This window comes from Pecten maximus, chromosome 12 (genome assembly GCF_902652985.1).
Source record: "Pecten maximus chromosome 12, xPecMax1.1, whole genome shotgun sequence".
Taxonomy (NCBI): Eukaryota; Metazoa; Mollusca; class Bivalvia; order Pectinida; family Pectinidae; genus Pecten; species Pecten maximus.
The window spans coordinates 3,357,242-3,371,339 of NC_047026.1; the positions used below are offsets into that span (position 1 = coordinate 3,357,242).

General features: G+C 31.6%; 1 protein-coding gene across 1 annotated transcript; it reads right to left on the reverse strand.

Moving 5' to 3' along the window:
* Nucleotides 1–618: 618 nt before the first annotated feature.
* Nucleotides 619–13,778, reverse strand: LOC117340022 (tetraspanin-33-like). The gene is made up of 7 exons (XM_033901771.1): nucleotides 13,466–13,778; nucleotides 11,507–11,695; nucleotides 10,615–10,803; nucleotides 9,805–9,939; nucleotides 7,797–7,850; nucleotides 7,318–7,434; nucleotides 619–6,675 (listed from the first exon to the last, which is right to left on the reverse strand). Exons 1-7 carry the CDS (start codon nucleotides 13,544–13,546, stop codon nucleotides 6,604–6,606), a joined length of 837 nt encoding a protein of 278 aa, XP_033757662.1. The 5' UTR covers nucleotides 13,547–13,778; the 3' UTR covers nucleotides 619–6,603.
* Between the last annotated feature and the right edge of the window lie 320 nt (nucleotides 13,779–14,098).

The following is a 14,098-nucleotide window of genomic DNA, read 5'->3' on the forward strand; positions in this document are numbered from 1 at the left end:
GTGCACGCGTGATCATGCGCGTGATAAATTTGAAACACAATAAGAATCTGACAGTGATGTAATGAGGACGTGAAAACTGCATAATTTTCCATTTTGATATCTCTACTGCATTTTTTGAAATTTTCTTCGTCTGAGTGTGATGGGCGCTTTAAGAAACATATGATTCCAACTCAAAATCGAGACAACAAATATGAGCCCATGAAAGCTTTACATGATGCCTCTTAAACCAGTCCCTTCATATCCCCATCTTCTTTGTATACCTAGGTCATATTCAATGTCTGGTTTTCAAAAACAGAGAAATTGTAGACCATTGATACATACTGACGGTCGTCAAACACGCCGAAATTAAATATCGCAAAAGAAAATAGAATATTTCCAGTGAGATAATTTTCTTGAGGACCCGCGTTTAACTTAAGCAGCAGTGTTCGATGAGGGAAATCCTGATATCGGAAACAACCAATTAGTTTCAAATTGCAAGCCACACAAATCAACTCCTTTGTCAATTACATGCTGCAACAAGTGCTCTGGGTATTTTGCTTAAGCTACACAATACATGTACTTGTTTACTTGTCACATGATAGGTATTGTCTCTCTAAAAAAACATAACAAGAAACAACAAACAGTAACATTACTTCCTCTTTAATATGAAAATATAGCTCAATTGTTGACATAATAATCACCTCAAACGCTCCAACTTCGTGAAATGTATATATGCAGAAAGAGGATTACACATCTTCAATGTAGAACATGTCAGGAAAAATCATACAAGTAACTCAAGTTGTTCATATAAACGAAGTTCGAAAACATTATCACCATTTAGTATCTTGTGAATCAAATGTTTAACAAATAGATAGTGCTATTAACTGACATTTAGTGAGTACGGTATCAAAAGCATTGTGATTGTTAAAGGCTGTGCCTAATCATTCCATAAACGATTAACAATTTTTCTTCCATACAAAATTCGGTACGTTTTCTTTCGGATCCGCCTACCTACCTGATTTATTCAGGTAAATATGATATTGACCATGTCGTAATTTTCTAAAATCCTAAAATATTGGAACTATATGACATTGTGTTTTGATTAGAAATTCAAAATGATTTTTGAAACCGATAAAACCGTTTGGCAGATCAAAGAACATCATCTGAATTTTGAACGGCTTACACCAACTTTCGCAGGTTGGAGACGCTGATTTATGTATAACTATATATATATATAAACTAGTCGCTTTTAAGTAATCAACACTATAGATCGCACACGCAACAATCAATTACGACAGACCCGCTATCATATACAGTTAAAATCATCACTATATTATCTCCCAAAGCGGAAGAGTAAAATAGACATTTTATTTAAAGTTTATATAGAAAAAAATATTGACTCAGCTGCTTGTCAACATGGAGATTCATTGCACATTTAGTAAAATATAGGATTCTTACGATCATTTAACATTCGTTGTTATTCTAACGATTTATAAATGCATGACTAGCTAGCTTGATTTGTTCTTTATGTGTTTTTAATTAGTTGAAAAAAAACCCACTCAAGAGAAGTCGAAAAACTGTCTCTTAATAGACTGGTCTCTTAGATATTCACATAAATAATCATAAACTTTTCATTCAATTTATAAAACGCTAATAACTAAACTGTCCATTTTAACTGAAAAAAAATATGGCAATATTTTTTTATTTATTTACATATTACACTATGGTCACTTTAATTGTTTATCATAATATTTCTTATGATTCTTTTAGACTATAGAACAAGCATATTGCTTTAACTTCAGAAAAAAATTGTTATTGGATTCATTATTTCCCAACACCTGTACCAATATTTTTTTTGCAAAATTATTTTTTGTAATTCCTGAAATCCTGTTCCAGACATACATCCCGATTATTAGATACAGAATTTAATATACACACTTATACAAGAAATTATGTAATTTGCTCACAAAGATAAAAACAAGATTATATTTTAGAAATATCAAAACAAACATTTGTATGTGCAGTATATAGTAACGATTGCATAAGCATTCCTTCTTATGAAGGTTAAACATGATCATATTTTTGTAACTATACGCGAAATAAATTTTATAATAATCTATATTAACTAAGGTTAAAAACATAGCTGCAGTTAATTTTAATTATTTCCTAAAACCTCTTAAAATTGAATTTGATTAATTAGTTCATCAATGTGAAAACATTATTACATTTTCATTTAAATTAATAGCAGTATATGTGATTATGATAAATTAATTTCTTAAAATCATCTTTTTACACAAAGTCGATAAATTTGTTCATCAAAGTTTGTATCTATTGAATTGGTTATCCATAATTAATCATATATTATATTAACAATACAAAGTTAAATTCCCCGGTACATATTTATATTATTTCTGATTAAAAGAAAATTGTTGCAAAAGTTTACAAAAATCCGGCTTTTTGTTCAAATGCAGAAAATAAGCAATATGAACATTGTTTATATGTTTACATAATGTGTTAAAAGCAGAAAACGAAAAGTAAGGTGAGTATTTCTCCATAGAAAGACCTAATTGAAGACAAAATTATTAAACATCTAAACAAATCTCTCTCACATATGCCATCATAAATCTTTAACACATGGAAACACAAAGGCTGAAGGATGACGATTGATTCGTGATCAGGCAGAGGATCTCAAGACGAAAAATATCTGAGAATCATCTGGAGCTGCTACCACGGCGCCAAGTCAACATCCAAAAAAATGTTTCGATGTCGCAGTGATACTTATGATCATACTATGTTATGCTCATAATGGACAATCGTCTGTTATAAGATGATAGGAGCATCTGGATCGAAATTTTGTATAAAACATAGATACGAATATTGTACAAATTTTAAACATTTAACACTGTACATAACGACAGAAAATTATCATCTTAAAATAAACAATGCTATTTAAACCCAATCATGTGTCAATTCCGTAACAAATGTAAACTGATGCTGATAGTAAACAATTTACTTTATATATTTATATTTGCAACAACAAAACTTTGCTAAAACATCACTCGTGCCCTGGATTAAAATATCAGATGATCTGTTTCAATATCAATTTCAGAATGATATGATATACCAGATACATTTGGGGAATTTTTCAAAACATCTTTTTGCATAATCCATATGATTAGTTAAGAGGAGATTTCAACTGATAGTAATAGCAATATATTAGATTTTTACAATGCATGGTCTCGAGCATCAAGTAAGGAATTTTGTCAATCAAATCATGTAAGGCATGTGTGACGACAGTTTTTTCTAGTATTATTTTCAGCAAGTAAATACATGTATAGCATAAGCCAGATAAAGAAATAATCATACAAGTGTTTCCCCCTCTTACGGCTCAGTAGTGATGCCAGCACCAGACGTGTTTAAATCCATCTTTATACATTTATGTAAGGTAGTATTGACTTCAAAGTAAAAATGAATATTCAAACAAGTATGTGTATACAAACATAAGAACAATTTTGCTATTTGAGATTTGAGATATTTGATATTCTATAAAATCAATTTTTTTTTTTAGATCATCAAATGCCTGTAGATCAAACGAATAAAGGCTAATATGTGTTTAGAATCTGTGTACATTACAGCTGTGATCAGAATGAAACTCACGAAAAAAATGACATTTATAAAGACGTATTATATCAATATGACGTACATGACATAATCCAATACACTTCATAATGCAGAACTAACTTATATATACAAATAATCAAATTTTCAATATCAAATATACATATATTTCTTTAAATAATTGAATGAATGCATTTCCAACAAATCTCTAGAACAAATTACCACACATTTCAGAAGCAAGCAACACAAAAACTGAAACCATCATGAAAAGCCAAAAATAGCTTGATTGCAAGGGAAGTTGAGACAGGATTGCTTCGGAAACAAACAGTAAAACATGAAAAGACGAAAGAAACAACTGTTTAATATATGTCTAACTATAAAACGGATATTTCATTATGATAAAACGATTGAAATCGTAATTAGTAATTAGAACAAGACAGATTAAATTTTCCGGCTTTGTTACAAAAAACATTAAAACATATATCGGGGTATATTCTGATGATTATCCTCTCCATTTAAAAGCATTCCTTCAATCTGCACATAATCTATACAATACAAAACATCAACAAATTTCACAGGAAAAAATACACTTCCGTTAAATCCTTAATCCGTTAATCTAAATATGTTTCAAGACAATCACAAATCCTTATCTACAGTGTAAATCCGTTCCTTCATTGACATCTAAAATTCATGGAAATCATTTACACTGCACTACATTGTATATAACGTATTGAGGGACTCCAGAATGAATATCTTGTGTCATCGAATGGAAAAGTGATACTTACATCACATCCTATATCTTGATTTTGAACCTTCAACAATGTTTCAAACAAGCGGTGCGTAAGTGACTCACTGACTTACGCACATATATTACTATGTACCTTCATTTTATTAATTAACTATTAATTAAATTATGAGATTTGTACTTTACAAAACATAGCTTCATAAAATTAATAACAAATTATGAAGAAACAATATAAAATTTATATCTGCATATATAGCATTAAAATTTTGGTTTCATTTCTAAAATTATTTTATAATCAAGTCATACAATATATAAAACAAGAAAAGTATTACACAATGTATGTAGATAATTCCGATTTTTTGTATAATATATGATGTTCTGTATTTATCATAGATACGTGTATATTGGAACATCTGGTGACACCAAGAAACCTATTTATAAGGATTTCTTGTGAAATGATTAAAGGCACATATTGTTATGTAGTGAAATGGATGGCGATAATATTCAGGTATGATAGTATAGAAATAAGATCAATGCTGGACTTCATAACAGGTTATATATATGCATGAAATAATTATATACTTGAACATTCAGCAATTTTATCTTCGCTTAAGTACTTGTACAATTCGATAAGGTTTATCCACTGCCAATTGCTAACCGCAAATGAAGATTATTATCATAATTGATTGTGAACTGTTGATTGTAATTAGAAACTGATTATTTTCGTCTTGGTAAAAATTATATATGATAAAATTTTGAAAGAATTTACTTGCGCATGCTAATTTACACTAAACTAGATTCGTAACGAGATTTCAAACCACAAGATCTTTTCCGCTGTTTTTTATAATATTTAAAAACATCTTATAATAAAATGGTGATAAAAATAATGAGCTATTATCATGTAAACTGTGTAAAAATATGACAAATCTGTAATATATACTGTCACTAAATTAAGAACTAATATATCGTATATTGGGATGATTTCACGTCAGCATAATTTGAATTTCGTTTCCTAAATTTACCCTAGGTTAATCTGCGAACTCATTGCGATATCAGGGATGTATTTCGATTAACACTTTACTTATTTCACAACCGCACATCAAACATCAAACTAGCCTTTTTAATATAAAATATGAAATCATACTGTGTGAAATCAAAGCAATATACAAATATAATCTCATAAACTGTATATGCCATTAACCACACGGATGAAAATGATAAGAAGACAAAGACATTCTCGTATTATTTGTTAATATCACTCGTAAAGAAATGGAACATTGGTTCAAAAATGATAAAACAGATCTAGTATACATCAGAAGTATTATCATAAAATAATATTTTTTTTAAATATTCTGATTGGCTGAAATTAGGTCACATGGCTTCCGGTTAAAAACATCGATATTTCGCACTAAAAAACTTAACTAAAACGTCTAATTGATGACTGGGCGTTTCCAAACATAAATTACATCGTCCTCGGTCAATATTTTTAGTCACGTTAATAAAACCACGCATTGACTTTATCAAAAGGCTGTAATTGTATAATGTTGTGTTTTGATGACCACTTATTCACAATTTTTTTAAACGGTCCAGGAGTTACTAATCTATATAGGCGCCTAAGGCATTCAGATGCTGATATTTTTTACTGCAATGATGCCCACAAGGATAGCATAATTACATTTAAGTTCGATAAAATTTCTCATTGAATATGACAGTGGTTCTTTAACATCTAACAAAACATTTCAACAATTTCAATGCCTTGCTGGATTAATATCAATATTTTGTAGGTGATATTAGTGATATCAGTTAAATAATTTATTATTTTGATCCTAAGAAATTACCAACGTATTCACTAGATCTATTTTTTCAGAAATAAGTCGACCACATATTCAACAAAAGTAGAAATATGCAAAAAAAAAAGGTCTACATATACTTTTTGACAATAAGCATGTCAATATTCCATGATGTACCTCAGGAACTTAAAATAATGCAAGTAAACAATATTTATTCCTTATCCTTGAATACATGTTTTCCCCTTACCCTTAAACAATCTTTGAAAAAGATTATTGTTTTCAAATATTCAAATGACACACACATAAAACGAAAGTATAGAAGTAAAATTTACACCACAGAACCAGTAGACTACATGTAAAATCACAATATTTTCTTAAAAACAAAATATACAAAGTTATGAAAGAGACATGAAAGAAATTAAATAACTATTAAAATATCTGACAGCCTCAAATTGAAGATGAAAGGCCAACTTATGATTGCCATTTGCTTTTCTGCATTAAAATCTGGTCTCGGAGATTTCTGGAAAAGTGGACCAGCATCAGCTAGAAAAAATGAAAACAGAAATATTTTAATTTTTGGGGTATTTTGATTGCTATCACAAATTATTTAAAACAAAACTAATTCTTTTCAACCACCTGTAACAGAAACACACATGTATTCAAACAGATGGAATTAAACAAAATTTTTATTACACCATCAATGAGATAAAAAAAAAATGCTTTGTTGTATCTATTGAGGTCGTCAAATGTAAAGGGACTGTGGATAAATGACTGAAATCAAACACTGAATCTATAACAAGCTAATCAAATACCTTGACCTTTGACTGAATTTTACTCGTAGCTTTGATCTTGTTGCAATAACCAATCATTTTAATTTGAAATGAGGTTAGATAAAGATAAATAATAATAGCTTTTTCACAATAGTGTGTACAATCATGGTGTGATTTTCACCAGTGACCTTGACCTTTAACAAATAGATGGGTACACTATAAGTGGTCTGATCAGCCTTACAGAACTTTAACTAAACTGGTTCTTTGATGAGCACTTCACTTTTGTAAAAATGATCTGATCATATTTCAACCTTGAAGAATCAAAACAATTTCCATGACGACCACTACGCTTGTGTAAATGATCCAATCAGATTTCTGCTTTACAGATTATGCTGTTTCCATGGTGATATCTTACCTGAGGTATCAGTGATCCAATCATAACGCCTCCCACAACAAGTATGTTGTTCATGAGATAGGTCCGCAAGACCCATAAACAGCCACCTTTGTTGATTTTTGGGGCAAATTTGGAATTCTGAGCAGAAAACATGAAATATGTCAACTCATATCGCAAACTTAATATATTGGATGATAAATATAAATGAAGCAAGTTACTTTCTTATGTACATACCTTCAAAATCTCCGATATTGTCATAATATACACAGTTACAGACACTGTATTGTGTATGTGTAAAAGTTAAAGCCAACTATTGAAAAGTTAAACAGCATATGACAATGAAGTATTTTCTATGTATAGAAGAACTTGGTTAACAGCGGAAAGAAAAAATACTAAAGATTTGTTTTCTTCAGGAACTTAAAGTAGGGATACAAGTAAATCATGTTGACTGTATACCTTATATAAATGTACACAACAGTGAATTTTCTGTCCATACTTACCGATAGTTCATCACTCTGTGCTCCTGCCCCACACAACAGATTTATAGGATCGCCCTGAAACAAGATATACACATTATCATGATTGGATATAAACTTCAACCTTCAACTCTAAATTATTTTTTTTTACATAAGCCTAGTTAAAGCCATATCACCTCTCTTAAAGATACACCGACTTAAAAGTTGATGTAACACACTTGGCTTATTTTATTTAAAGTCCTTTTTACAACCAGGGTTTGTAACATACAAAAATGTAGATGTGTATATCTCTCTCAAAAATGACATGTACATTTATAGACATAACAACTCCCTAAAACATGATGTGCACAAATAAAGCTATACAATCTCCTTTGAATTTACCCAAATCAATTTATTATATGTCCATGTGTCAATGTTTATATTTGCATGTTATGTGACTGATCATGTGACTTGTGTGGTGTCATGTGACTTGCGTGGTGTCATGTGACTTTTTCTCACCTTTGGATGAGGTGGATGTGTGGTCTGTGTATCTGGGTCGTCCTGGATTTGATCGTTTGTTAGTAGTGTGTGTCTGTCCATTTTGTGTATTGGGAGGCGGATGGGGTCCTGGCAGTGTTAACTTACATTATATATATATATACAATTGTAGGTGTGAATGTGAAATTGTATTGTAGTAATCCATGACAATCATGGAATTGAAATCTTTATAATAGTTGCCTGTATGAAGAAATCTAGAGGAGCAGTGCATTTTTTTATATATACTGGTCAGAGTGCATGTATTTGTATACTAGCTGAAAAAAGAAACCCCAAGTTTATTTTTGATAGTTGTCATTTTATATTATTTTTTATTGTAACTGTTCAATTTGTAATGATTTGCCAGCACATATTGAGCAAGAGTACCGTGGATGCATGCTTTCTTGAAAAATCTGCTGAAAGCATGCAGCTTTGCGCAGGGTCACGGTTGACTGAATTTTAACATGAAGAACATTTTCACAGTGCACGGAGGTAGCTCAGTGTGAAATTTAATTAAATTTAGGACAAGTGTTTAAAAGTTATATAAGAAAAGCAGAACTTAGGTTTCTTCTTCGTGCTGGTATATATACATTAAATTTTAATGTGAGAGAGACAAGGACAAAAACAACTGACTCTGGGGTGTTATGCTTTGGCTTGTGTTCTCATTTTGAATGCAAAATAATGTTTGTTTGTTTGTTTTTGTTTAACGTCCTATTAACAGCCAAGGTCATTTAAGGACGTGCCAGGTTTTGGAGGTGGAGGAAAGCCGGAGACAATGCACAATCGTAGTTATGAAATATTAGATATGCAAAGCAAGAGCATAAGACGAAAACAGTTATAGTATACTACATATTCGCAATATGATACACAATACATCTTTTTGCCTTTCTTACAAACTCACAAGTGACAATGATCTATGACTGAACTTTCTGCTCTCTCACACTAAAATAATCAATTATCCAGTGTTTTTGCGCAGAATGCGGCTTTCTGATTGGTTGCGATTTTTTTCCATACCTCTATGACAAAAAATTGAAAATGGCGCGAAATATGTGACGTCAGAATACGGCCATTGACATTGCGTATTGATTTTTGAAAAAGAATCCCTTATAAGATCAGTTCAATTATGCATAAAACATTTTAATTTTGAAAATCGAAAAGCGTTGATGTCAATTATTTTTCATTTTTTCATCGGGGTATGAAACAAATTTTGTTTGCAAACTTTTGTAAGAATCCGCTAAGCAGATTCATACATTTTGCAAACAATTTTTTTGTCATACCCCAACGAAACTAATAAATGACATCAATGCTGAAGATTTCCATAATGTGTGAGGCTGCAACACATACACTTTAATGCAAGACATGGATGCATTATATTGAAATTAAAATGTAGGCATTCAGACATTATCCTTTCAATTAAAACCGATACAAATAGTCATATATGTGTACCATAAATCTACGTATTGTGGTTTATTGGTGTTAATCGTTAAACCCCTCATTATATCAATATACAGATACTTACATCTTCTATGATACAGCATGAGTATGGGACTGCACATTTTTCAAAGCTGGTGTTTTCTGAGGAACAGTTGAAGTATGGATTCGAGTTCCAGTCCTTGTACCCATCAGCACTGTCAGTATAGCCACAGCAACCCAGCTAAAAACCATTGAAAACTTAGTGTGTAATTGAAGGATGACTGGTTTTACAAACATTTCAGTGACACTGATTTTCAATATTTAATTGTTTAATGACTCCAGTCTAACTAACACCTTTTTAACATGTCGTGTGATCCTTTATGAGGTTCTTTCTTTGGTTTATTTTTGGTTTATTTTGTTTAACGTCCTATTAACAGCCAGGGTCATTTAAGATTGTGCCAGGTTTTGCAGGTGGAGGAAAGCCAGAGTACCCAGAGAAAAACCACCGGCTTTTCAGTACTTGACAACTGCCCCACGTAGGTTTTGAATTCACAACCCAGAGGTGGAAGGCTATATATATAGTGATAAAGTGTTGGGACACCTTAACTACTCGGCCACCGTGGCTTCTTCATGAGAGGTGCCTTCTTTGTCTCTTTGTCTCAGATATGTTCCCATGCATGCATAGTTATATGGATTTAGTAAGTATAAATAACCTCAATATTTCAGTAATTTTTTGCTGAATGTTTTCTAAAAAATTAGAAAAACTTTAATTTTTTTTTGGGGGGGGGGCAAGAAAAATTTCAAGTATTTTGGGAAAAACACTTTTTCTGATTCTAATAATACATGTTGTACATAAAGACAAAATATATTGTTGTCATTTGAATTCAAGTCAAAGTGAGATAAGCTTTCCACTTACATCTTTTTGGGTGTTGTCAATAAAGTCTTGCATGTCAGGATCGTCTCTGTATTTAACAATAGCATCCTTCAATACATCTTCCGGGTAAATGCCGAGGTTCTTGAAAATGTCTGGTGTGAAGGTGAATATGAAGATAGCGATGATGATGAGGAGCTCCAAAAGAACGAAGATGTTCACCAACCAGTAATACTGAAATGGAAGGATAAATCCCATGTATTACTGAACATTTCTAATTGCTAAGGCATAAAATATCCAAATATTTATTCATCCAAATTTGATACTATAATGGTAACTTAGGGGAGAGCAACACTTATTAAAATTTAACTTCAGAAGAGAAAATTCTCCCTAAGGAGAAATTCTCCAAGAACCAACGTCCTGCAGAGTTCAAAAAGATGCTTTGTTTCATCGCTTGGTTCCAGGAGGATCCATAGTAGATACAGAGGCCTCTTAAACAATCCAGGTAAATAACAAAAAGGTAAATAACAAAAAGAAGAGTGCCACTGGCACTCTTCTTTTTGTTATTTACCTAAAATTTAACTTATTCATGATTGTGTCCTTAAGTACCTCATAAATCAAATCTCTGATTTTGGGTGAGTTAAGGGTGTATGCTAGCTTAGTCATCATATCATACCTGTGATTTGTGCGAGAATTATGGGTAGATGCTACCTGAGCAATAATATCTGTGATTTGAGTCAGTTAAGGGTGTATGCTAGCTAGCTTACACATCATCATAATTATGACACCAGATTATATGCTAGCTACTTACACCTCATACATATGATTTTTGCGAGAGTTAATTAAGGGTATAAACTATACGTACACTATCTGTGACATGTGTAACAGTTATCTCCCTTAACTATTTCAAGTAAAAACATTTTTTACAAAAACTCACAACTCTTAGGCACATTGTGATTTCCCGCAGCGCTCCGATACATCCAAAAAACGCAATGATTGTTCCAAACACACCAGCTATCACAAGCCATACTGACGGATCGAAGATGAAGTCAATCAATGTGGACACACTTTTCTCCTTCAGAACTAGGATATAAATACCAAAACCCAGTAGTAGAGGCGACACCACCTGTTAAAACAAAACATTTATGTGCATAAAATTTGACATAAACATATGATTCATCATACATATGACTTTTTAATATCTATACATTTTTTTTTGTATGTTCATATGAAATCTGATGTTAATCCGTTATCTGAGACCTATATATATATATGTAGTCCAGTTATTTATTTCTCTGTTGTTATAAATTTTCCTTTCACAGTAAAGATACTACAGGCATAACATAACAAAAAAAATAGTTTCCTTTTGTATGATTGAAAAATGTAGGTTAGGTACACAGTAACCTCATAATGCAATTTGAAAAAGAATTTAACATATTATTCAGAAGAATGATCTTACTTAAACATGCAGTGTTTCGGTAAAAATTGCAATAAAATTTAAACAAAGTAACCAAAACTGGGACACCGTGATCTGCAGATCGTATAACAGGAATTATAAATTCAAACTATTTTGCTATGGACAGGGAAGATATCTTATTACATTCTAACCAGTGAAATATCGAAAATAAATTCTATAAAAGTGATTTTTTTTCACTAGTGAAAAATATCATTTTTTCTCATCTGACAAATCAGAACACTACTTACAAACGTCAATTGGAAAATTTAGATTTGCATATAGCGCTCCTTCATGTTATATGACGTCATAATGCAAGATAATATACATTATGTCACAATTTGGCATACATTTTGTGAGCCGTTGACAGGGGACCGCAATGAATTTTGGGAGATTGAACTGCCTCGGTATATTTTGCTATAAAAGGGTAATAATGAAACAGAATATCTAACACTAATAAACAGTATCTTCAGTAATACCAAATATATTTCACATGTGCGACTAACATTTTGATATTTTTCACTCATGCCACAAACTCATGAAAAATATCAAAATATTTGCCACACTTGTGAAATATTTGGTATTACTGATCATGAAGACACTGTCAGATCATAAGTCTAAGACTAATTATAGACTAATATAGTCTATATATTAGTCTATAATCGGTCTTGGACTTATAAACGTGCTAAGCACCTATGGTTAGATATCCTCTATATTTTTATTTATACAATAATACAATACAATTTATTTCACTTTAGTGTCACGTATCACAGTTCATGGCATATAATTTATTATATAAAACGGTACTTGTTAATATCATGGAAAATAATATTTATAAATGAGTACAGCAAAATAGGTACAAATTACGAACTGATACCCAGCCATGATTGGCTTATGAGACACCGCTATAAAAACTTTCCTTACTGGATATGAAAACTTAATTAGCAGTGCCAGTCAAAAGAAACATGTAACAGTTTTAATATGTGACCGTCTCATATAAGTAAACATACTATGTGATCTCATATACGTATACATACGTTCACTGAGTGACCCGATCGATAAACAAATATTACCTACGCGTCGCCTAAAACGTGACCATCAATTATTTACATAGGGAACTTTATACAGGTGTGAACACAGGTAGACAAGACTTATCGATCTCATCTCTACTCAACTGGTGGTCAGTAATGACCAGCCACAATTCTATTAATTTATTAATCAATAGCCTTTCTAATAGGAAACATCCATAATAAGAGTTCCTTGATTAAACATTTATCAACAATGTTTACTCGAACATTGTTTTACATCAATGGTACGTGTATTAAGTATTACTCATTACAGAAACTTCCGGGTGAGTGAAAACTTGCAAGTTTGTATGTTGATTTATGATTTTCTATTATCCAATACATAAACCTCACCCCGCATAAACCCTGATATACTTACTAGTACAGCAAAGTTGGTAAAAAACACAAAATATTTGCCACAAATGCTGATCTCACTGCGATCCACTCTTCTCGGCGCCATGACCGTGGTTTGTAAATAAACTCGGATTTTTCTCTGTATCTTACGGTCGAATCAAAGGTGTAACGAACGGCACGCAGGAAAGGTGTTTCTATTTTTAGCTCAAAAGAGATACGCCCAAGGATCTGTCACGCGTCGATTCGTAAACAGATACTACCAGGGAGTATTTCTACAAATATTCAAGGAAGATTGAACGTCACGATTATATATGTAAGACGTATCTTCCATGTGAATATTTTCATTCTGATAACTTAGGTAGTTAAGTGTTGTAAGTAAAAAAAATCGCATGTTTACTGTGACTTATGTGTACACATTGCTATATCTACTTCCATTCGGTAAATTTTGTTTGCATTTACATATTAAGTAACTTTGTATCTATTAAACTAGGGACGTACATGCAGCTATGAACAAATATTATCTATAGACTTAAACTATTCAGAACTGTAGGATCTTATTAAACAAAAAAGAAAATTCAGAAAACTTTTTTTTTCACAAGGAAAGTACATTTACCTGTAATAGTATGATGTCATTCGTTTATGACGTCACATTAGTGTT